The sequence below is a fragment of the Oncorhynchus keta genome, chromosome 28 (assembly GCF_023373465.1).
Source record: "Oncorhynchus keta strain PuntledgeMale-10-30-2019 chromosome 28, Oket_V2, whole genome shotgun sequence".
Classification (NCBI taxonomy): domain Eukaryota; kingdom Metazoa; phylum Chordata; class Actinopteri; order Salmoniformes; family Salmonidae; genus Oncorhynchus; species Oncorhynchus keta.
In genome coordinates, this window is record NC_068448.1 from 58,505,283 (window position 1) to 58,531,344 (window position 26,062).

A 26,062-nucleotide genomic window follows, 5' to 3' on the forward strand; every position below is an offset into this window, starting at 1 on the left:
AATTCACTAAACTGGCAGGTTACTGATAATGAACTCAACACCTTTCTGATGCATTAATGGAGGATTTTGTAATCTGTAAGAAGGAATCATATGCCTATGGAGAAATGAAATTATACTGTATACAAGACACACTCACACACGCTGCACGCACACACATGCACCGTTTCTCAGTTTTGTGGGAACTACTCAGACACCAAGGGGAACAGCCTTAAAGGGATTGAATGTTGTCCAAAGGGTTTTATCTGTTATTTAAACATGTCAGTCATGCACATGGATGACTTAACCTTAGTAATTAGGTCAATTTCAGATTCTTAATCACAATTACAATGAGTGTATGAGGAAGTGGTGAACATTGGATAAAAGGGTGGTGGTGATGTTGAAAGTGGGGTTGCAAAAGTAATTCTCATTACACAAATGTTGAGAGCATTTACAATGTGGTAGAGGACATAGCCGTGTGACAGGAAGGGCACACTCACAGGGGAGGGACTGACCAGAGAGTGGGTGTGATCGTCATGGCTACTTGATCATGTAAATGGAAAGGGAAAGGGGGATACCTAGTCAGTTGTGAAACTGAATGCATTCAACTGCGAGATTCATCGTCTTACTTGGCCGCCATTTTGTGCCTCAGGTGTCCAGTGTCACTGATGGCCACTGGTAAAATGGCCTAGCTGATTTATACATAAGGTAAATGATATGACCATTAATTGAGCTTTGAACCCTGGGAAGCAGAGGTCATTGAGTCCCTAAATAGTTCCTTCAGATGTAGGATCTAAATTTGATCACTCTTTTGTTGCAAACTTGTGGTGTTTTCGAGGTTTTAACGTTTTCTATAGATTGTAATTTACACTTCAAAATGTCAGACTCGATTTGTCCAAACAAAAAATGTATCAACCCCTACAAAAAATATCCATTAATAATAATCCACATAATAATTAACATTTCCTGTTGCTGCTGGATGATTATCCTGCTGTAGCAAGCTGGCTCAAATTAAGATCCTACATCTGTATCACAATGAATGAAAAATGTATGATCTGGTGTGTGTGGGTGTGTCCATGTATTATTGCATTTGTGCGTGTGTGTCTACAGTATGTGTGTGTGTGTCTATGATGTATTCAGAGGAGCATTCAAAGCCTGTTTTCCTCTCAACAGGAGCGACTGATAATCAGAAATCAATTGGTTTAGCTTTTTAAGAGTGAGAGAGAGAAAGAAATACAGAAAGACAGGGACATTTGCCTGTTCTAACAAAGCGAACAAAAACATACAGGGAAAACAAACGCAACATCACATTAGCCACTTCAAGGCTTGCTTGCATTAGGAACACACATGGCGTTGACAGAAGCAGTTACATTGAGAAGGGAGAATGCGAAATGGCTATTCTATTAGGTACTCTTCTGTTTGTCTCTCTCCCTCTCCCTCTCTCTCTTTCTCTCCCTCCCTCTCTCTTTGTCTCGCTCCCTCTCCACCCCGCTCCACCTCTCTCTCTCCCTCCCTCCCTCCCTCTCCAACCCTCTACCCCCCCCCTCTCTTCCGCTCCACCTCTCTCTCCCTCTACATCCCTTCCTCTCTCTCTCATCGGAGGTGTCTGGTGGTCTTGCTCTCTATTATCTCAGGGCCAGTGGTTGGTGTATTCCCTCTTAATGAAGGAGTGAATAGATGAAGGGCTGTCAATGGTAGTCACACATTAGCATGACAGTTAATCCTATGTTAATGAAGGCTCTTCAAAAGAGGGATAATTCACTGTGCAGATCACAGAAAGGTTGCTCGCCTCGACACCTGTCTCATTCCACTAAACAAACAAGAGTGTATGTTTGGTACTCATTACTGTCATTACCTTCAGTTTGTCATTTAAAAAAAAAACAGAGGTGTTTTTTGGTCAAAGTTTAGATAGCTCTAATCAAGATGTATAGTTCCCCCAAATATTGTGATTTCAAGAAAACATAGTAGTGATATCACTGTTGGAAAATGCACTGAAGTGAATGTACTATACATGTGTGAGTGTCTGGCTGGTTATGGAGGGCGAAGCATTCATTTGTCAAATGTCTCCTTTTGAAGGGTGCTTGATGAAGTTAAGTCAATTAATCACTAGTAAGTGAAACCATTGTCCTTTTCCCTCCCACGTATTATTAGTCCCTTCAGCGTTTAACAAAGCTCTCCCTAGAGAGCCCGTCTCTCTTTCCCCGAGCCCTGTAACTGTACAATACCCCAGGGAGGGAGGCTGCTCTTTTCAATGGGAGAGGAACCGTCATTCAGTATCACTTCGTCCCAGTCCAGACATGTGACCTGGTCGCACACACACAGACCAAACTCTGTGTGGGTTTCAGGAAGCTTAAGCAGGATTAAAAACGAAATAATGTATGAGTTTGAGTGGACCAGTAGGCTTAACGAGCTTGTCCACTACAGAGCTTTTACTTTTTCCATTCAGGTGGAGGTAGTCATGGCAGTCAGTCAGACCATGGGCTCTGGCCAAAATTGGTGCATTGTATATGAAATAATGTAGGTTGACATTTGGGACGAAGCCAGTGCCTTTTATTTTTTATTATTTTGGTTTCGAAGAAGAGAGATTTTGAATATCCCGGCAGTACCGGAAGTTGTTACAGTGCCTTCAGAAATGATTCATACTCCTTGACTAATTCCACATGTTGTTTGTTGTGTTACTACCTGACTTGTTCTCACCCATCTACACATAATTACCCATAATGACAAATCAGAAACATGTTTTTAGAGTTTTTTCACATTTACTGAAAATGAAATACAGAAATATCTAATTTGCATACAGTTGAAGTCGGAAGTTTACATACACTTAGGTTGGAGTCATTAACAACTTCTTATGGCTGCAGGGGCAGTATTGAGTAGCTTGGATGAATAAGGTGCCCAGAGGTGCCCAGAGTAAACGGCCTGCTCCTCAGTCCCAATTCCTAATATATGCATATTATTAGTACATTTGGATAGAAAAAACTCTGAAGTTTCCAAAACTCTTTTAATGATGTCTGTGAGTATAACATAACTCATATGGCAGGCAAAAACCTGAGAAAAAATCCAAACAGGAAGTGGGAAATCTGAGGTTTGTAATTTTTTAACTCAGCCCTATCGAATACACAGTGCGATATGGTTCAAGTTGCACTTCCTAGGGCTTCCTATAGATGTCAACCGTCTTTAGAAACTTGAATGAGGCTTCCACTGTGATGTGGGAGAAGATTAGAATGGTAGAAGATACATGTACAGTATGTTTGAAGAATTTTAATTATGAGATTTCTGTTGTTTTGAATTTGGCGCCCTGCACTTTCACTGAGCTGTTGTCATATCGATCCCGTTAATGGGATTTCAGCCCTAAGAAGTTAACTTAACGGGATCGGTATGACAACTCGTTTTTCAACCACTCCACAAATTTCTTGTTAACAAACTACAGTTTTGGCAAGTCGGTTAGGACATCTACTTTGTGCATGACACTCAGCAAGGAAGAAGCCACTGCTCCAAAACCATAAAAAAGCCAGACCACAGTCTGCAACTGCACATGGGGACAAAGATCGTACTTTTTGGAGAAATGTCCTCTTGTCTGATGAAGCAGACCATAAAGAAATTCCACAAATTAACTTTTAAAAAGGAGACCTGTTAATTGAAATGCATTCCAGGTGACTACCTCAAGAAGCTGGTTGAGGGAATGCCAAGAGTGTGCAAAGCTGTCATCAAGGCAAAGGGTGGCTATTTGTAGAATTTCAAATAGAAAATATATTTTGATTTGTTTAACACTTTTTTGGTTACTACATGATTCCATGTGTGTTATTTCATCGTTTTGATGTCTTCTATTATTCTACAATGTAGAAAATAGTAGAAATAAAGAAAAACCCTTGAATGAGTAGGTGTTGAAGATTATACCTTAGTTGATCTATGATGGTTTAGTGTCGTGGTACTATGCAATAATGACACTATTGATCTTACACTGGCAATGGGTAACAGATTTGTTTTTCTTCCTATGTAATATTCAAGCTTTGGTTTCAGTGGATGAACAATATTAATTATTATTTAATGAACAATAAATATTCTTGTGGACCATCAATCTTGGAATGGGTAGGAGGGGAGAGCAGATGCTAGATTACATAGACCTGCCATGTTGATTACTAATGTACATACACAGTGACTATTCCTCTCTTTCTGTTACTGGCTGAGAGTGCACCCCCTCTACTCTCTCTCTCTCTCTATCCCTCTCTCTCTCTCTCTCTCTCTCTCTCTCTAATCTAATGTAATGTAATGCACAAATGCAAAACCTTAACATAAGTTACCAATCTACAATGGGCAATGGTGTCAGTCATAGGCATATGACGGACAAGGAAGCCCTCTGTGAAGTTCTTCACATTCAAGCCAATATGTTCCCTTGTTGTTAATCAGAATTTGGTGGGTGCTCATGCTAAGCCTTCATCTTTTATGACACATGAAACAAATTACATGTAGATGACATATTTGAATGTTTTAATGGTATTTTATTAGGATCCCCATTAGCTGTTGCAAAAGCAGCAGCTACTCTTCCTGGGGTCCACACAGAACATGAAACATTACATAATACAGAACATTAATAGACAACAACAGCTCAAGGACAGAACTACATACATGATCTCTTTTTTACAAAAGGCACATGTAGCTTACATATCAATACATACACACAAACAATCTAGGTCAAATAGAGGAGAGGCGTTATGTCATGAGGTGTTGCTTTATCTGTTTTTTGAAACCAGGTTTGCTGTTCACTTGAGCAATATGAGGAAGAATGGAGTTTCATGCAATAATGGCTCCATATAATACTGTACGCTTTCTTGAATTTGTTCTGGATTTGGGGACTGTGACATGTCTGGGGGTTCAATAGCCACACCATTCATTACCAGATTCAGCTTAGGTCTAGAACTTAGGGAATGATTTGTACCAAATACAATGCTCTTAGTTTTAGAGATGTTCAGGACTAGTTTATTACTGGCCACTGGCCATTCCAAAACAGACTGCAACTCTTTGTTAAGGGTTTTAGTGACTTCATTAGCTGTGGTTGCTGATGCGTTCTCACTCATTCTTTGTTTAATGCCAGTGGCAGGTCATTGGTAAAAATCTAAAAGAGTAGAAGGCCTAGAGAGCTGCCCTGTGGTACACCACACTTTACTTGTTTGACAATAGAGACGCTTCCAGAAGCTTCCAGATTGTTAATTAGGTTCCTAAGTGACTCCTTACATAGTTTGAGTGATGAACACAATGGTATACTTTTTTGTTGTTGTAATCCAGTGCTTTTCATTATTTATTCTACACACATTCACCAATAAACCACAATGAGGTACAACAAAAATAAAGAACTAGCTTTTAAATCTCTTTTTCTATTGTGCAAACATAAAGAGCTTGAGTGTCCATGCAGTAATGTGTTTAAAATGAATGGAGGGTAGAAAGTGCCACCATGTAAACAGTATCCTGTGTGTGTATGCGTCCATTTATCCCCCCTGTGTCTCTAAAAAATGGCTGCCGATGTTTGTCTGCAGCTCTCGATTGATTACGCACCACTCTGTTTGCAGTTAGGAATGTAATTTCCATTGATTCCCTACTGAGGACACACAGGACACTGAGGACACACACACACACACACACACACACACACACACACACACACACACACACACACACACACACACACACACACACACACACACACACACACACACACACACACACACACACACACACACACACACACACACACACACACACACACACACACACACACACACACGCTCAAGCTAGTCATGCTAGTCCTTCATGTGGCTCTGTTACAGTGGCCCATCTTCCCATGCCGAGGATGAGCCATCCTTTAAAGTGCCCAGCGATGCCACACAAAGATGGAGTAGGGTGAGGGGATTGGTTTGTGAGAAACTTGAAAGAGAGGAGATAGATAGAGAGAGGGGGAGAGAGAGTGAGAGAGAGAGCAAGACACTCTTTGAGGTTGGCCCCTGGCATTATCCCTCTCTCTGCATCAGGTAATTTAAAGAGTCGATCTGAGTCACCCCTGGAAGAGACAGATATAGATGGATGGAGAGTGAAAAAATGAGAGAGAGAGAGAGAGAGAGAGAGAGCATCAACATGGTGCAAATTCTGAAATTGGTGTTGCCTTCATTTTTCGGCTTCTGATCAAAATGTGTGTAAATCATTTTTGTCTACAGGGGTTAAATTGGGGCGGCAGGGTAGCCTAGTGGTTAGAGCGTTGGACTAGTAACCGGAAGGTTGCGAGTTCAAACTCCCGAGCTGACAAGGTACAAATCTGTCGTTCTGCCCCTGAACAGGCAGTTAACCCACTGTTCCCAGGCCGTCATTGAAAATAAGAATATGTTCTTAACTGACTTGCCTGGTTAAATAAAGGTAAAAAAATTAAAATTGAATTTTGTCCTCAGATGGATGTGGTGTAGAATCAGAATGAGCTCAAAAGGTAGGATTGAAATACTCCACACCAAAATATTTATAACTATTTGCAAAAGGAGGATATTGTTTCCTAGGATTATTTCATTTTTTTGTCAACTTTGCAGTTACTCATAATTTATTAACTGTTAATAACATATTTAACTCGACGGTAACTTTACAAGTAAAGTTGTGGGGCTTGCTTTAGCTCTTTAAAAGTATTTTTGTGGTAATGGAAGAAGTTTAAGAAGTGTTTCTTTGCTATGTAAAACAAAGCAGTTGGAGGGTGCTTAGGGTCTTTGTCCTGTTGGAAGGTGAACCTACGCCCCAGTCTGAGGTCCTGAGCACTGGAGCAGGTTTTCATCAAGGATCTCTCTGTACTTTGCTCCGTTCATCTTTGCCTCGATCTTGACTTGTCTCCCAGTCTCTGTCTCTGAAAAACATCCTCACAGCATGATGCTGCCACCACCATGATTCACCGTAGGGATGGTGCCAGGTTTCCTCCAGACGTGACCCTTGTCATTCAGGCCAGAGAATCCTTTAGGTGCCTTTTGGAAAACTCCAAGCGGGCTGTCATGTGCCTTTTACTGAGGAGTGGCTTCTGTCTGCCCACTCTACCATAAAGGCCTGATTGGTGGGGTGCTGCAGAGATGGTTGTCCTTCTGGAAGGTGCTCCCATCTCGACAGAGGACATTTTAATACATTTTTTTACATTTCACCTTTATTTAACCAGGAAGGCCAGTTGAGAACAAGATCTCATTTAGAACTGCGACCTGGCCAAGATAAAGCAAAGCAGTGTGACATAAACAACAACACAGAGTTACACATAAACAAACATACAGTCAATAACACAATAGAAAATAAAAATAGAAAAATCTATGTACAGTGTGTGCAAAGAGTAGGAGAGTAGGGAGGTAGGCTATAAATAGGCCACAGAGGCAAAATAATTACAATTTAGCATTAATACTGGAGTGATAGATGTGCAGATGATGATGTGCAAGTATACATACTGGGGTGCAAAAGAGAAAGAGGGTAAGTAATAATATGGGGATGAGGTAGTTGGGTGTGCTATTTAGAGATTGTCTGTGTACAGGTGCAGTGATCGGTAAGCTGCTCTGACAGCTGATGCTTAAAGTTAAAGCTGATGCTTAAATAAATCTAGCTCTCTGACCAAGGCCCTTCTCCCCCGATTGCTCAGTTTAGCCGGGACGAGCCAACTCTAGGAAGAGTCTTGGTGGTTGCTAACTTCTTCCATTTAAGAATGATGGAGGCCACTGTGTTATTAGGGACCGCCAATGCTGCAGAAATGTTTTGGTACCCTTCCCCAGATCTTTGCCTTGATACAATCCTGTCTCAGAGCTCCACGGACAATTCCTTGACTTCATGGCTTGTTTTTTTTTATCTGACATGCACTGTCAACTGTAGAACCTTATATAGACAGGTGTGTGTCTTTCCAAATCAGGTCCAATCAATTGAATTTACCACAGGTTGTATCCAATCAGGGTGTAGAAACAGGATGCACCTGAACTCAATTTCGAGTCTCATAGCAAAGGGTCTGAATACTTATGTAAATAAGGTATTTATGTTTTTATTTGTAATATATTTTTAGATTTCTAAAAACCTGTTTTTGCTTTGTCCTTATGGGGTATTCTGTGTTGATTGATGAGGGAAAAAAACAGTTTTAATCCATTTTAGAATAAGGCTGTAACGTAACAACATTTGGAAAAAGTCAATGGGTCTTAATACTTTCCGAATGCACTGTATATGTTTTTTAAATGTAAAATGCCTAAGTATTTCTTTTGGGAGCACTTTCGATTGGAGAACCATCTATTGAGTGAACATTTAGTTAATTAATCTGAAACATTCTTATGAGAGTTTAAAAACAACGTATTTTGTATTTTGTTTTGCCCGTATTAAATCAGCAATGGATTCCTGCATAGCTTCATATTACAATCTGACTGTAGCTTTGACACAGCCCAATCAACAGTCGGGGCAATAGCATACATAATAGTATCATCTGCAAATCTATTCAGTCAAAAGAAATTGACAGATTGACCAATGGTGTTTGTATAAATAGTGAAGAGAACATAACTGTGCAGTACACATTTATGTCCTGTACTTCAAGAAATTCAGACTTAAACCCCATCAATCAGGGTGGCTTGAGTTCTGTCACTAAGATAATCATCAAACCATGAACAGGCGTCAGAGCTCAGGCCTGTCGAGGACAACTTATTCAGTCAAATAGATCATCAACTGTATCAAAGGCTTTTGACAGGTCCACAGACAAAGCATCAACAAGATCAAGTGGTTGCTGTCATAGTGTTATGCCCAGGTCTAAACCCTGATTGGTTTACATTCAACATACGTTCAACATTCCTCAGATAATAAAGAGCAAAGTTGTACATTAACCAAGGATTCAACAATCTTAAGAAGGAAGGAAATGGGGCGATTAATTATTAAGAGCTGATTTCCATACTTTTTGTACAATGTTAAAATCAAAAGTATGGGTTATTGAGCCAAAAATGATGAGCACTGCACACTTAAGCAGAACAGGGTCCATTTAGTCGGCCCCTGTGGATTTCTTGTTGTCTATTGCTAGCAAAGCATCCAGGACTTCTTTTTCTGTAAATAGCCCCAAAAAAAGAAGAAGCTTTGACTATCCTTCCTCTGATCATTTAGCAAGTTTCCCCTACAGTATTGGCATCCATCCCAATATCATTGCGAATAGGCTCAGAAGTTCTTTCAAAGAGATAGCCCGCTGAAATAGAATTGTGATTAAATGCATCGATGAAAGCATTTTTCTTCGTAATGAGGTCGGTATCTAAATGATTTTGTTGTGGCAGAAAGGAGGAAGTAAAACCCTTCAGGGATTTGACATTTTTCCAGAATTTAGCCGGATTCCGATTACAATCCAGAAGTGCAGTTACATAATAATCAGATTTAGGCTTTCTGATTTGTCTTACACAATAATTCTTCAGTTGCATAAAACCTTTTAAGTCCGGGACTAATCCTGTGTTCCTGTCCTTGACCCAAGCATCATCTCTTTTATGTATTACTTCTGAGAATTATTTTGTGTACTAGAGGCATTCGATCTACCTGATTGATTATCCACAATAATATCTAAATCCAGTTCAGGGATAGCTGAAATTACAGTCAAGGTCACTAAAATAAAAATCATAGAAAAAAAGCCTGTTCACTGAATAAAAAATAAAAAAAGTTCCTCTTTGTGATGACACGAGGCTTCGATTTTTATATGTTAACATCTTTAACACAGACAACTGGGCAATGGTCACTAATGTCTTGGGTGAAGACACCAGTGGAAACATATTACTCTGGTGTCTTCAGTCAAATAAGATCAATCAGTTGATTTTGAAGGATCTTTACCGTTGGGCTATGTAGCCTTAGTCAGAAGCTGGGTTAGGTTTCGATTGTTACAGATGTCTTTTAGATTGTCTGAAGCCTGCATTTCCCAATCATGGTTGATGTCACCCAGGATAATCACTTCTGATTTAGTGAAAGAAGACAGTAACCTAGTTAACTCCTCGAGTGCCCCAAAGGTTAGGTGAGGCAGGATGGTAGACCCCTAAAACAGTTATGGATACTTTTCCCATCAGACAAAGGCTTAAAGACAGTAACTCACATTTTTTTGGCAAAGATTTTAGTAAAGAGAAGTATCAAAGTAAATGTAATTGCAAAAATATACTTAAGTATAAAAAGTTAAAGTAAATGGATAAATCATTTCAAATTCATTATATTAAGCAAACCAGATGGCACAATTGTATTTAATTTGTTTTATCATCGGATAGCCAGGGGCACACTCCAACACTAATTGACAAACAAAGCATTTGTGTTTAGTGAGTCCGCCAGATCCGATGCAGTAGGGATGACCAGGGATTTTCTCTACAAGTGTGTGAATTAGAAAATGTTCCTGTCCTGCTAAGCGTTAAAAATAGATTGAGTACTTTTGGGTGTAAGGGAAAATGTATGGAATAGAAAGTACTTTTTTTTTCATCTGGGATATAGTGGAGTAAAAGTATAAGTTGTCAAACATATAAGCAGATACCCCCCAAAAAACAACTTAAGTAGTACTTTAAAGTATTTTTACTTAAGTACTTTACAACAGTGCCGCTAACTTTTTGTCTACCTTGTTGGGAAAGTGGTCAACATGTCAGGTGATAAAAAGTTACAGAAAATATTGTTTGATGCGGTTACTAAACAGCTGCAGCGTTGGATCGGTATCAGATAATTCTGTTCCTATATCAGATTTGAAAAGCAGAGAAGTAGAGAAAGATTTTTAATGAGCTCTAACTTTTTGTCTAAGCTAATTTGTGTCAAAAAGTTGCATTGTTGCAGTAACAGTAAATGGAATGTCAGACGTGAGGATGTCACAATGGGACCTTTAGAATGCTGAGGAAATCCCATGAAAGTGGATGAAGATGTACAAAAAAATGACTTAAAGCTTAATCATTTAAAAAGTATAACAGATATCAAAAAGTTATATACACAGCGTTCCTGACTGCTCTGCACACTTTAAAGTTTGACTGACATTTCTAGCTTAAGCGGTTTAAGGGGAGTAGCGTTCCAAAGAAGAAGAAGAAGATTTAAAGTGGGGACGCTCGCAAGCCCCATTAACAACACATCCATGTAGCCCAGAGAGAGGGCACGTGCACATTAACAACACATCCATGTAGCCCAGAGAGAGGGCATGTGCACATTAACAACACATCCATGTAGACCAGAGAGAGGGCTCGTGCACATTAACAACACATCCATGTAGCCCAGAGAGAGGGCACGTGCACATTAACAACACATCCATGTAGCCCAGAGAGAGGGCACGTGCACATTAACAACACATCCATGTAGACCAGAGAGAGGGCTCGTGCACATTAACAACACATCCATGTAGCCCAGAGAGAGGGCTCGTGCACATTAACAACACATCCATGTAGCCCAGAGAGAGGGCTCGTGCACATTAACAACACATCCATGTAGACCAGAGAGAGGGCACGTGCACATTAACAACACATCCATGTAGACCAGAGAGAGGGCTCGTGCACATTAACAACACATCCATGTAGACCAGAGAGAGGGCATGTGCACATTAACAACACATCCATGTAGACCAGAGAGAGGGCACGTGCACATTAACAACACATCCATGTAGCCCAGAGAGAGGGCACGTGCACATTAACAACACATCCATGTAGACCAGAGAGAGGGCACGTGCACATTAACAACACATCCATGTAGACCAGAGAGAGGGCTCGTGCACATTAACAACACATCCATGTAGCCCAGAGAGAGGGCACGTGCACATTAACAACACATCCATGTAGCCCAGAGAGAGGGCACGTGCACATTAACAACACATCCATGTAGCCCAGAGAGAGGGCACGTGCACATTAACAACACATCCATGTAGACCAGAGAGAGGGCACGTGCACATTAACAACACATCCATGTAGCCCAGAGAGAGGGCTCGTGCACATTAACAACACATCCATGTAGCCCAGAGAGAGGGCACGTGCACATTAACAACACATCCATGTAGACCAGAGAGAGGGCTCGTGCACATTAACAACACATCCATGTAGCCCAGAGAGAGGGCACGTGCACATTAACAACACATCCATGTAGACCAGAGAGAGGGCTCGTGCACATTAACAACACATCCATGTAGACCAGAGAGAGGGCTCGTGCACATTAACAACACATCCATGTAGCCCAGAGAGAGGGCACGTGCACATTAACAACACATCCATGTAGACCAGAGAGAGGGCTCGTGCACATTAACAACACATCCATGTAGCCTAGAGAGAGGGCACGTGCACATTAACAACACATCCATGTAGCCCAGAGAGAGGGCTTGTGCGTATTAACAACACATCCATGTAGCCCAGAGAGAGGGCTTGTGCACATTAACAACACATCCATGTAGCCCAGAGAGAGGGCACGTGCACATTAACAACACATCCATGTAGCCCAGAGAGAGGGCACGTGCACATTAACAACACATCCATGTAGCCCAGAGAGAGGGCACGTGCACATTAACAACACATCCATGTAGCCCAGAGAGAGGGCTCGTGCACATTAACAACACATCCATGTAGCCCAGAGAGAGGGCACGTGCACATTAACAACACATCCATGTAGCCCAGAGAGAGGGCACGTGCACATTAACAACACATCCATGTAGCCCAGAGAGAGGGCACGTGCACATTAACAACACATCCATGTAGCCCAGAGAGAGGGCTCGTGCACATTAACAACACATCCATGTAGCCCAGAGAGAGGGCACGTGCACATTAACAACACATCCATGTAGCCCAGAGAGAGGGCACGTGCACATTAACAACACATCCATGTAGCCCAGAGAGAGGGCACGTGCACATTAACAACTCATCCATGTAGCCCAGAGAGAGGGCTCGTGCACATTAACAACACATCCATGTAGCCCAGAGAGAGGGCACGTGCACATTTAGAGCCCTAAGGGTGCTGGAGCACCTGCCCTTTTGCCCTCCAATGAAAAAAGGGTATTTTTACCATTTTGAGTACTGGCCCCACCATAGGTCAGTGTTCCACATGGGGATGTGTGTAACTCACTCCTCAGCCTGAAGTGTCCCCACTTGCATCTCTGAAAAGCTAGCTCGGTATGAGATGAATCAGGAATGCGTGTTTACACATTTAGGATATGTGATGGGCCTGAAGTGAAATCATCCAGATGCACACTCTCTTTCTGCCTCTCTCTCTCTCTCTCTCTCTCTCTCTCTCTCTCTCTCTCTCTCTCTCTCTCTCTCTCTCTCTCTCTCTCTCTCTCTCTCTCTCTTTCTGCCTCTCTTTCTGGACTATGTCCAAATACTGCATTTTCCCTGCCTAGTGCACAGTAATGTGACGTGCTTTGATTCCTGTTATTATGATAAGACCTTCCAATTTCCTGTAGGGGCCGAATCATAACAAACAACGGCTACACTAACTACCCCGTTCTCGGAAATAAGGGAAGGCCTAATGGCACTTTATTGGTTATTTTTATTCCCCCTCCCGCACAATAATTGCAATTAGATAATAACAACAATATCTGATGCTATTAAACAAACATCCACCAGCGTCTCTGTATCGTAGGATCCAAGGGTTGCGTCCCAAACGGCACCCTATTCCCTATGTAGTGCACTTCTTTTGACCAAGGCCCTATCCATATGGCTCTGGTCAAAAGTAGTGTACTGTAAAGGGAATAGGGTGCCATTTGGGAGGCGACCCCATTGTGGATTATGTTTTCCTTCTGGAAATTTCAGAGCGTGTTATCATTCTCATTGTTTGGGCAGACATGCTTGATGAGTACCGTCATTACCTATGTTGATGAGGGCAATGAGATGTGATTTCCCCATGTCATATTGAGACAGACAGATTTGGGGACTGCATACATAATGACACCATATCTCCTACATAGTGCACTACTTGACCAGAGTATATTACAATATAGGGAATAGGGTGCCATTCCCTATAGTTTGAGCCCCAGTACTGAGTTTGGATCCCAGGGCTGAGTTTGGGCCCCAGGACTGAGTTTGGGCCCCAGTACTGAGTTTGAGCCCCAGGACTGAGTTTTGGCTCCAGGACTAAGTTTGAGCCCCAGGACTGAGTTTGAGCCCCAGGACTGAGTTTGGGCCCCAGGACTGAGTTTGGGCCCCAGGACTGAGTTTGGGCCCCAGGACTGAGTTTGAGCCCCAGGACTGAGTTTGAGGAACCCTGATCTAATCTATCGCTGAACATTTAAGGGAATAAAGAAAAAGAAAAAAAAGATAGACAGACAGACAAAGAGAGAGGGGTAGGAAGGGAGAGAGGAATATAGAGCGAGGGAGGGAGAGGAAAGAAGGGAGAGGGGAATAGAGAGGTTGAGAAAGAGAGAGATGGGGGTATAGAGAACGAGAAGGAGAACGAGAGGGGATGAGAAAAAAGAGAGGGAGAGAAAGAGAAAAATATGCTGTTAGGAGTGCAGTTCATTCAGCCCCTCCTATTCACACACTGAAGCACTTCCAATCATTACACAGCTATCCTCTTTCTCAGTATCTCTCTCTCTCTCTTGTGCTCTCTCTCTCTCTTTTGCGCGCTCTCTCTCTCTCTCTCTCTCTCTCTCTCTCTCTCTCTCTCTCTCTCTCTCTTGCTCTCTCTCACACTCACTCAATATTTATCTGCACACACTGACACACTTGCATATACTCACTTTCTATTATTCCCGGTCATTGCTTCTCTCGACATCAACGTGAGCCTGTCCTCTCTATCGCTCTCTCTCTCTCTCTCTCTCTCTCTCTCTCTCTCTCTCTCTCTCGCTCTCTCTCCCCTCTCCACCTCTCCCTCTCCTCCTCTCCCTCTCTCGGCCCCCGTCCCCCTCTCTGGGCTTACGGCAGGGCAAATATGAATGATAGTCATAGCAGTGGCGTTAGCGGTGGAAGCGGCTGCTCTCTGATACTCTGCGCGACGACAGCAGCAGCCCGGTAATCCTCCCCCTCCGCTCTCTCCTCCCCCTCTCCCCTCCATGGGGCGGAGTGTGTTTGTGGACCCCCCTGCCTCCACCCTTCCGCCTCCTGAGCTGCACGCGCTCAGTGAGCACCTGAGAGGAGCTGCTGGTGACTAAACCAGAGCACACACAGATCACAGCCAGGGGGCCCCTGACGCAGCTCCACCACTAGCCCTAGCTCCCCTGATGCAGCTTCACCACTAGCCCCAGCTCCCCTGACGCAGCTGCACTGCTAGCCCTAGCTATCCTCAACAGGACCTGATACAGAACAGGACAGGAGGATGAGGAGGGAAGAGAAGGATGAGGAACAGACTCCAGCTGTCACGCTGCTGACAGAGATGGGATAGGGATCTGTATAGACAGAGGATTAAGGAACGGGGATAGCGAGATAGAGGACCACTCTGAAGCAGCACAACGCTCTGAATAAACTTCCACTTTTCCATCCTCTGATTGTGCTGCTGAAGTGGGCTGGCTCTGCGGACTTTAGACTTTAGACTTTCATGTCCTTTCGCCTGGTTAATATCTTAGACATGGAATCACCAACCAAGGAGATAGAGGATTTTGAGAGTAACTCTCTGAAGTTTCTGCAGCCAGACCAGATTGAGAAGATATGGCTGAGGCTGAGAGGACTGTGAGTAACCTTTTCTGTTTTTATTATTCTCACTGTTTGCCATTGTGTTAATGATTTGTCAGTGTTTATGTCTCTGCATACTTGTGTTTTAGTGTTTTGAGTTTGCTTGACTTTGAGTGTACTGCAGCCTAGATGACCAATCCTGTCAATTTGGTCATTTTTTGGGGGGGCTCATTTTCAAACATATTGAAAGTTAATTAAGAGTTAATGGTTGAAATGCCTTTCAAAACCTCTGTGAAAGTTCCGTGGAGAACACGCTTACAGAGCAATGTGTAATCAATACCACTCATGCAACATCAGCCTCTTTTTTCATTTGATGGTTTCAACTAAATTCATTATGTTTTGATGCTCGATGTGCACATTTTTTTTTTTCATTTGAGTTTATTATGAATTTAAAAGCTCTTGATGACCAGAAAATGTATAGGAATGACAGACGTTTTTTTTTTTTTTTACATTACTCTACACAGGCTTTGCTCTTCTGTTTTTCTATACATATTATCAGAGGACATATTTTATAAGGATTTGCCTTATCGAATGAGCCAGAAGTAAAGTACATGCGTAATCAGGTTAATGTAGCAGAAAGGAGCAAACATCCAGGGACCCAGTGGCTACAGAATACAACCAGGCAGACAACACTGACACACAGGCAGCCAGGCAGTCAACACTGACACACAGGCAGCCAGGCAGTCAACACTGACACACAGGCAGCCAGGCAGTCAACACTGACACACAGGCAGCCAGGCTAGTCAACACAATTACACACAGCTAACGGTTAGCCACTCATGATTACTAATTGGCTGTCTGCGTTTTTCGGACCGTTTTCCCCTCTACATCGAAGCTTCACATAGATAGAGATAAAGAGGGGGAAAGATGTTACATTTTAGGATGAAGAAAAGGGATGAGGAAGGTGTTTGCACCCCAATGACGTAGAAATAACCCCCGAAGACACACATTTGATCCCCGCACATTGTGTGTTAATGAAAGCACACGTGTTTGTGCATAGTGTACGGATAGGTTTGTGCTTGTGTGTGTACATTTCCAGTGTTCAGTATATGAACTCAAGTCATTAGAAACAAACACATTGTTGTCTGCCCCTGTGTGTCATCAGAGAGTATGGATGGTCTCAGCTGTGATCCTGTGGCTCAGGCTGCCGTCCCTGATGTCCATCAGTGTTGCCTAATCTTCTGTCACTATGAGTGACAACATCACCCCAGTAGACCCTCAATATAGAATTACGAGATCAGGGGCTGTACGTTTTAAGCGTCTCAGAGTAGGAGTGCTGATTTAGGATCAGTTTAGCCTTTTAGAACAAGATTACAAGACCTGATCCTAGATCAGCGCTGCTCCTCTGAGATGCTTGATGCCTACGGCACCAGCCCTGACCCTAGACCATAGATATACTATACTAGAAACCTCTCCATCATAAACAGACAATTTGCCCGGGCAACAACCATTTGTCCTGGTCCTAATCTCAGGGACCATCCGTCTCGTCTTGTCTGGTCATCATTCCTCACAGATGACATTGATTGACTGTTACGATGTCAACATGAGCCTGTCCTCTCTCTCTCTCTCTCTCTCTCACTCTCTCTCTATATATATATATTTATATATCTCTCTCTATTTATATCTTTATTTATATCTCTCTTTCTTTCTATCTCTCTCTCACTCTCTCTCTCTATATATATATATTTATATATCTCTCTCTATTTATATCTTTATTTATATCTCTCTTTCTATCTCTCTCTCTCTCTCACACACACAAAAGGCAGGCGATCAGGAAGAGAAGGGGAATGTGGTTTAATGTCTATATGCCCTATAAACCCTCTCTCTCATTGCTTTTACTGTGGCTTTACGGTGCCCTGGATAGCATTTTGGGAGATGAGTCTAACTGGTGACTGACCACAAACTTACAGACATTGAAGTTGAGGCCTAATTCACCTGTCATTTGCTTTAGGAGAGTTGTATGAATTTCACCACAATCCAGGTGGGTTCATATATGAACGGTTGAGACGTAAAATGTGTTGTGGTTATGTGTGTATGGAGGAAAAGATAATTGTATGGTGATTGAACCCTTCCTAGGATATTAATAGTAATGCCAACAAACCTTCATATGTTGACACCACAGGTCACAGCACACCGAAGAGCCAGGGATCTATGGGGCTAAGAACAGACAAACTGATCAGCTGAACATGACCCAGGCCAGATCATGTAACCCGGGTGTCTGGACCATAGAATACATTCTGTTTCTGTGGTCTGTGTTTAGTTTTTTGGTCATTGTATCCATGATCTTATCTGTCCCATACACTTCCTGACTGTGACTGAGAGAGAACAGAGATATATAAAAAGAGAGAGGGAGAGATAAACAGAATGAGAGAGAGGACTGTTGATATACTCCCCTGAGAATTGTTCACCGTGTGTTTAGGTATAGACCATGTCAAAGAACAAAAACATGCATTTGATATTTTTTCAGTTGTCTCATTTCCTTTCCATCATTTTGTTCAGTTTTCTTTCCTTAGATGGTCTTATCAAACGTCTGAATTTGCTAATAGAGAATCTGTCACCCGACTGTCACCCTTTCAAGTGTCGGAGTGCTTGTGCAAAAACGATCCATTCAACAATAATTCTTTATCAATCAAATCACTTTCTGAACTGCACATTTGCCTGTCTCTACGAATGTGGATGATAATCAGTCCCAAAGTCGAAGCCAACAACACTGTTGAATGTCTGGCATGCAGGATGGTGTTGCCTTTAGATTAAAGGGATCATCCGCTATAAATGTACCAAATGCACTTAGACCAACATCATCTCGATACGGACTGAGTCTATAGAGGTTCAAATAGGATGAAAACCCAGAGGACATAGGGCTCGTCCCAAACGGTACCCTATTTCCTAATATGGTGCACTACTGTTGACCAGATCTCTTTGGGCCCTGGTCAAAATGAGTGTACTATAAAGCGAATAACATGCGATTTCACACATCCATAATCTTTTTCAAGTTCATTCCAAGCATGTAGATTAATGATGTAATGTATAACGTCAGTGCTCTACCTACGGTATAGAATTACAATGATATGGATCCATACAATGGATGGATTGATTCTTCTGGAAATTGCAATAGAACATGAGGAATGATGCCATGAACATTAATGGTGTATTTGTTTTTCTTACACAGAAGGAAATACAAGAAGACGTCACAAAGGTAAGCCTCAGACCAGGACTGGATCAGTTACTGGTTACCTACAAGTTGGACCCAGCTTCAAATAAACACTCCCATAAGCATGCATAGTACACTTGTCATCTCCACAACTATGAAAAATAATAAAAAGCCCCCAAAATCCCATTCACGTCTATTATTCCATTTCTACATGATTTTTGTATTACATATGGTATTGTAGTATATCCTCCGACTCTTCATGTGAAACCCCTTATTATTGTACAGGTCTGAGAAAGCTGTGTGTGGTCTGGGAAAGCTATGTGTGTGTGTGTGTGTGTGTGTGTGTGTGTGTGTGTGTGTGTGTGTGTGTGTGTGTGTGTGTGTGTGTGTGTGTGTGTGTGTGTGTGTGTGTGTGTGTGTGTGTGTGTGTGTGTGTGTGTGTGTGTGTAATTAATGATGTCATCGGGAAGTTTATATCTGGCTGCTATTCAACTTTCATCCCTCTTGAACTATTGTCTCTCGCTCTATTCTCTCTCTTGTCTATCTTGTCTCTCTCTCTCTTGTTCCTCTTTCTCTCTTGTCACCCTCTCTTGTCTCTCTCTGTCTTTTCTCTCTCTCTCTCCTGTCTCTCTCTTGTCTCTCTCTCTCTCCTGTCTCTCTCTCTTGTGTATATTGTCTCTCTCTTGTCACTCTTGTCTCTCTTGTCCCTCTTGTCTCTCTCTCTCTTGCCTCTAATGTCTCTCTCTCCTGTCTCTCTCTCTTGTCTCTCTCTCTTGTGTATCTTGTCTCTTCTTACTCTTGTCTCTTTCTCTCTTGTCACTCTTGTCTCTCTTGTCCCTCTTGTCTCTCTTGTCTCTTTCTCCCTTGTCTCTAATGTCTCTCTCTCTTGTCTCTCTCTCTCTCTTGTCTCTCTCTCTCTTGTTTATCTTGTCTCTCTCTTGTTTCTCTCGCCTCTCTCTCTCTTGTCTCTATTGTTTCTCTTGTCTCTCTCTCTTGTCTATCTCTTGTCTCTCTCGTATCTCGTCTCTCTCTCTCTCTTGTCTCTATTGTTTCTCTTGTCTCTCTCTTGTATCTCTTGTCTCTCTCTCTTGTATCTCTCTCTCTTGTATCTCTTGTTTCTCTTGTCTCTCTTGTCTCGCTCTTGTCTCGCTCTTGTCTCTTTCTTGTCTCTCTTGTCTCTCTCTTGTCTCTCTTGTATCTCTTGTCTCTCTCTCTTGTCTCTTTCTTGTCTCTATTTTCTCTCTCTTGTCTCTCTCTTGTCTCTTTCTTGTCTCTCTTGTCTCTCATGTCTCTTTTGTATATCTTGTCTCTTTTGTCTATCTCTCTCTTGTCACTCTTGTCTCTCTCATCTCTCTCTTGTGTCTCCATTATCTCTCTCTCTCTTCTGTCTCTCTTGTCTCTCTTTCTCTTGTCTCTTGTCTCTCTTGTCTCTCTCTCTTGTTTCTCTTGTCTCTCTCTTGTCTCTCTCATCTCTCTCTCTCTTGTCTCTATTGTTTCTCTTGTCTCTCTCTCTCTTGTCTCTCTTGTTTCTCTTGTCTATCTCTTGTCTCTCTCGTATCTCGTCTCTCTCTCTCTTGTCTCTATTGTTTCTCTTGTCTCTCTCTTGTATCTCTTGTCTCTCTCTCTTGTATCTCTCTCTCTCTCTTGTCTCTCTTGTTTCTCTTGTCTCTCTTGTATCTCTTGTCTCTCTTGTCTCTCTTGTTTCTCTTGTCTCTCTTGTATCTCTTGTCTCTCTTGTCTCGCTCTTGTCTCTTTCTTGTCTCTCTTGTCTCTCTCTTGTCTCTCTCTTGTCTCTCTTGTCTCTCATGTCTCTTTTGTATATCTTGTCTCTTTTGTCTATCTCTCTCTTGTCACTCTTGTCTCTTTCATCTCTCTCTTGTGTCTCCATTATCTCTCTCTCTCTTATGTCTCTCTTGTCTCTCTTTGTCTTGTCTCTCTCTCTCTCTTGTCTCTCTATTGTCTCGCTCTCTTGTCTCGCTTGTCACTCTAATCTCTCTTGTCTCTCTTATCTCTCTTGTCTCTCTCTTGTCTCTCCTGTCTCTCTTCTCTCTTTCTTTCTCTCTCTCTTTTTCTCTATTTTCTCTCTCTTGTCTCTCTCTCTCTTCTCTCTCTTGTTTCTCTTTCTCATATACACACACACATTTGTTTTACTATCCTTGTGGGGAACAAACAATTGATTCCCATTCAAAATCCTATTTTCCCTAACCCTAACCCTAACCTAACCTCTAACCCTGAACCTAACCCTAATTCTAACCATAACCCTAATTGTAACCCTAACCCTAAACCTAACACCTAAGCCCAAAATAGCCTTTTTCTTTGTGGGGACCCGGGAAAATGTTTTACTATCCTTGTAAGGACTTCTGCCCCCCCTGTCCACTCACACACACACACAAACCAAGCTTGTACAATATTGGGAAGGAAGACAGCCAAAACTATCCCTGATACAGCCCAGAGACCAAACAAACCTAACAGAGGAAGTGCATTGACCACATGTCTGTCCAGCTCTGCCAGAGGTCTGACAGTGGAACATAAACACCATGTAGCTTTCTCATCCTCAGTGGATATCTTTGTTTCTCTCTGTCTCTCTGCCTGCTTGGTGTTTTTGTTGTTTTTCCCTGTTTGTTTGTTCTTAGTACCATAGACCCCTGGCTCTTAGGTTTGTAGCATAGTAAGGTCACTGAGGTTTGTTAGCGTTACAATTAACATGCTAGGAATGGTTCAATCACCATACAATTACATTTTCCTCCATTGTAAAACCTAGCTGTACTACTTATTTATGTGAGGGCGAGGGTGATTTATAGCATTTAGTACAATATTATTTGTATCTCTGAAATGAAACGATCATGAAAAACACACTAATCTCTTCCATAATTTCTTGAAACAATATATGCTAATTTACTAGCATTTCTGAAAGTGAATAGATAAGGTTTTAGAATGAAACTTCAAATGTTAACAAATTGTAAAAAAAACAAATATAAAAAAAATGTATATAGTTGTTGCAAAAGTATTCACCCCTTTTGTTTAGTCAGACCTAAATTAGTTCAGGAGTAAAAGTTGGCTTAACAATTCAAATAATAAGTGACATGATTTTTTAATGACTACCCCTTCCTCTGTCCCCCATAGATAAAACATCTCTAATGTCCCTCAGTCAAACATTGCATTTCAAGAACAGATTCAACTACAAAGACCCGGGAGCTTTTCAACGCCTCATAAAGAAGGGCAGTGATTGGTAGATGAGTAACAATAACAAATCAGACATTGCGTATCTCTTTAAGCTTGGTCAAGTTAATAAAAATGCTGTGGAGGATGTATTAAACCACCCAGACACAACAAATATACAGTCGTCCTTCTGAACTGAGATGTAGGACAGGAAGGAAACTGCTCAGGGATGTTACCATGAGACCATTGGTCATTTTAAAACAGCTACAGAGATCAATGGCTGTGATGTTAGAAAACTGAGGATGAATCAACAACATTGAAGTTACTCCACAATAATGACCTGAATGACAGAGTGAAAAGAAGGATACAAATATACATAATCAAAATATTTCCAAACATGTATCCTGTTTGTAACAAGGCACTAAAGTAATACTGCAAGAAAAACACGGCAAAGGAACACACTTTTAGGCCTAAATGCAAAGCCTTTATGTACAACACATCACTCAATAACTGCCTCCGTATTTTCAAGCATGCTGGTGGCTGCATCATGGTATGGGTATGCTTGACATAAGAAAAGATGGGGGAGATTTTCAGGATAATAAGAAACAAGATGGAGCTAAACATAGGCAAACTCCTAGAAGAAAACCTGCTTTCAGTTTGCTTTACATCAGACACTGTGATTCACTTTTCAGCAGGACAATAACGTACAACACAAGACCAAATCTGAGCTGGAGTTGCTTACCGAGAAGACAGGGAATGTTCCCGAGTGGCCAAGTTAGTTTTGACTTAAATATGCTTGAAAATGTATGGCAAGACTTGAACATTTCTGTCTGGCCATGATCCCCTTGACAAAGCTTGAAGAATTTTAAAAAGAATAAATGGGCAAATATTGTACAATCCAGGTGTGCAATGCTCTTATAGACTTAACCAAAGAAGACTCACATCTGTAATCTATGCTAAATGTGTTTCAAACATTTATTGACTCAGTTAGGTGAATATTTATCTAATCAAGGTATATTAGTGTTTGATTTTTCATTAATAAAAAAAACCTCACTCTAAAACTCATTTTAATCCCACAAAATCCCACAAAATGTGAAAAAATTCAAGGGGGACGAATACTTATAATACCCACTGTAGATAGATTGTGGTTTAATGTCAGTGTCTCTATCAGTCGGCACTTGGCTGTTTCATTATACACAATACGCACCATAAATAGGGTCGCTCACACTTTCTCTCTCACATTCAGAGTGTCACTCTTCACATTCCTCCTGGTGCCCAAACACTCCGGAAGAGGTGCCAGAAGATAACTAGAATGAGAAGCTAAACTTGTCTATCAACACTGAATACTTTCTGTGACTCTGTGATTCAGTTAAAACAGAAACAGTTGACTAAGGCTACAGAAAACCCTGCTTGCACCTTGGCCATATGCATCATCACCCTAATGACATTACACCTTCTCCAGATGAGATAGTATTTAGGTAAAACTATGATGAGTCACTCTTTGTGGAGGCTATTTTGTTTGATTAAACTCTGGGCGTGCCACAATGACGAGCCACAAGGCCGTTACAGAACTTTATTTCAACCTGGGAAGAGAGGCAGAAACGTAGTGAGAATCAGAGCATCTGTCATTTAATGGCTGGGTGTGAGAGAGAGATAGCGAGGGAGAGGATATTTGCCAACAGGGGTAATCAGGACTGTCTGTCTGGCATTGCTGGAGTTTCAATGAATTTCAATGTCTTTTATGACTGTGGTAGATTTTTCATTAGTTTCTGTGGTAATTAAAAGTCGAACTGCTCTCCAAAACTAGCCTAAAGCAATGTAAGTAATCATTGCATATTCCCCAAAATGACAATTAACAGCTTAGACGTCCTTTAGCAGAATGTGATGCATGACGAAGACAAGAATGTTACAAGGGAGGGATGCCCCCATTTCTAAACTCCAGTTCTCAAACTTAAAAACAACACATAATGGCTGTCTATAGTCTGTGATATGTTGTTAAATGCCATCAATGCAACATATGTGTCACACCCTGACCATAGTTTGCTTTGTATATTTCTATGTTTTGTTTGGTCAGGGTGTGATCTGAGTGGGCATTCTATGTTACATGTCTAGTTTGTCTATTTCTATGTTTGGCCTGATATGGTTCTCAATCAGAGGCAGGTGTTAGTCATTGTCTCTGATTGGGAACCATATTTAGGTAGCCTGGTTTGTGTTGGGTTTTGTGGGTGGTTGTATCCTGTGTCAGTATTTGTACCACACGGGACTGTTTTGGGTTTTCACGTTTTTGTAGTTTATTCATGTATAGTTTCTTTATTAAAGAACCATTAATTATAACCACACTGCATTTTGGTCCGCCTCTCCTTCACCGGAAGAACCGCGTTACAATATGTTCAATACTAGAGTAATCTTATTTCTATTACGTCATTGACTTGTGTCTAAAAAAACAAATGTGTTTGTAATGACATATTTCGTGCCAAACTCTTCAACTGCAGTATTAGAACACCAGTATGGTAGTATTTCCTTTGTGACTAACACAAAGTTTGAATTATAATGTGACATTTGTTTTTGGGGGGGGGGGCTAATAGTTAAGACATGTAATTTAATGGTAAACATAAATGACCTTTTAATGTGGCATGAACGCAGTCATCTGATTGTCCGACAAATCACTTTGAAATGGCTACCTGCGCAAGTTCGTCCACTCCAAAATGATTCCAGCATCCAAACTGTGTACACGCCATTACAAAACACTGAAAAGTCACACTCTGCAATTGTCATTGGGCCTACACTTGTAGCCTAAATGAATTGATGCCTCTTACTAACAAATTGTGAAAAAAGGTCAGGTAATACCAGACTGTCCCGGGATGACAAGTGCAGCCACGTGGGATTTGTTTTTTAAACCATGACAGAGAGTTGGGGCTGTTTGTTTAATTTGAAATGAGCTTATATTTTCAATTGTATCACTGTATAAGTACAATATTGTGTTTGAAAGAAATAGGGGAATGGTTAAATTAGTATTATTTAGACACCCCCAAAGTATGGCTTTTGTTGAGTTTAGCGGGGCTCATATCTCTCATTCTCCTCCCCTTTTCCCCACGTAATTCACACTCTGGAGCAACACATGAGTCATCCATGGTTTCCATCAGCAGAATGAAACTCCACAGAGTGACTTCACATCACAGAAGGACTTAAGCTTTGGGTCTTCAAAGACAGGCATTTCAGACAGTCACTCCTCTGATATGTCATGGGACAACAACTAACAACTACACAAATGTCACGCTGAGAGTTACCTGACATGAGCTTTGTGTGTGTGTGTGTGTGTGTGTGTGTGTGTGTGTGTGTGTGTGTGTGTGTGTGTGTGTGTGTGTGTGTGTGTGTGTGTGTGTGTCCATGTGGCTTCGGCTCCCTGACTGCGTATGTGGTTTGACGTGAGATGGAGGGGGCTACTAAGAACAGCAGCCATCACAGCTGTTCCCCATCACATCAGTGCTCTGAGCAATGTTCACAACTATCAGCCAGCATCACTATCAACCGTCAGCCAGCATCTCCTCCTGCATCAGCTTCCAGTTACAGATACAAACCAACAGCTCACTACCTTTCTGGGGCTCTGAAACTCAGACCCAAACAGAATACCATTTGATAGATATTCTATTCAGCCCTGGTCTCAAAATCTGCAGTGGTGTACTTCAAAGTATAGCAGGCTTCTCTCCCAGTTCCCTATCGATCGGTCCGGCTTCTGTCTTCAGGCAGCTTTTCAGGTATGGACTCCATCTCTTGATTGCATTATCGCTTCGCCATTGATTGGCCAAGGCGTCTGCAGTGCAAACTAAAAACTCCAACCTATTATTCCACGTTGTTAGGTCTCATTTTCTCCTGGGAATCCGTATCTTTCTTGAGACTGACCAAGCACAGAGCGTGGCTTTTATTTCAGCCGGCTGATTTAATGATTTGGATCCACTGCTTTGTCACTACGCTCAGTGATGAGGTAGTACCAGAAACACACGCTGAACTATTATCATAGTTAGTTCCTCAGTCCCTTTGGGGAGAACGTTCTACTCTCTTTGTCATGATAGAGGACAGACTTTTTTTGGATCAGTTCTTTTTGTCCAATGTGCCTTTTTGGTGGCACCTTGTGAGGGTGGTGTTTGTTACCCCAAAGCCTCTACGGGGACTGGAGTTCTAATGCAATGTCTTCGTC

General features: G+C 41.7%; 1 protein-coding gene across 9 annotated transcripts in view; it reads left to right on the top strand.

Moving 5' to 3' along the window:
• pde1ca (phosphodiesterase 1C, calmodulin-dependent a) overlaps positions 1–26,062 on the top strand; it is a 185,245-nt gene that overhangs the window by 61,933 nt on the left and 97,250 nt on the right. For 3 of the 9 annotated variants that reach the window (XM_052483326.1, XM_052483327.1, XM_052483328.1), the window contains exon 4: positions 18,727–18,753. The exons of 3 other annotated variants lie outside the window; for them this stretch is intronic. In XM_052483326.1, the coding sequence (XP_052339286.1) occupies positions 18,727–18,753 (27 nt within the window). Of the gene's footprint in view, positions 1–14,810; positions 15,555–18,726; positions 18,754–26,062 lie in introns of those variants that run through there. 3 more of the 9 variants (XM_035741660.2, XM_052483330.1, XM_035741661.2) reach the window with 3 other exon arrangements.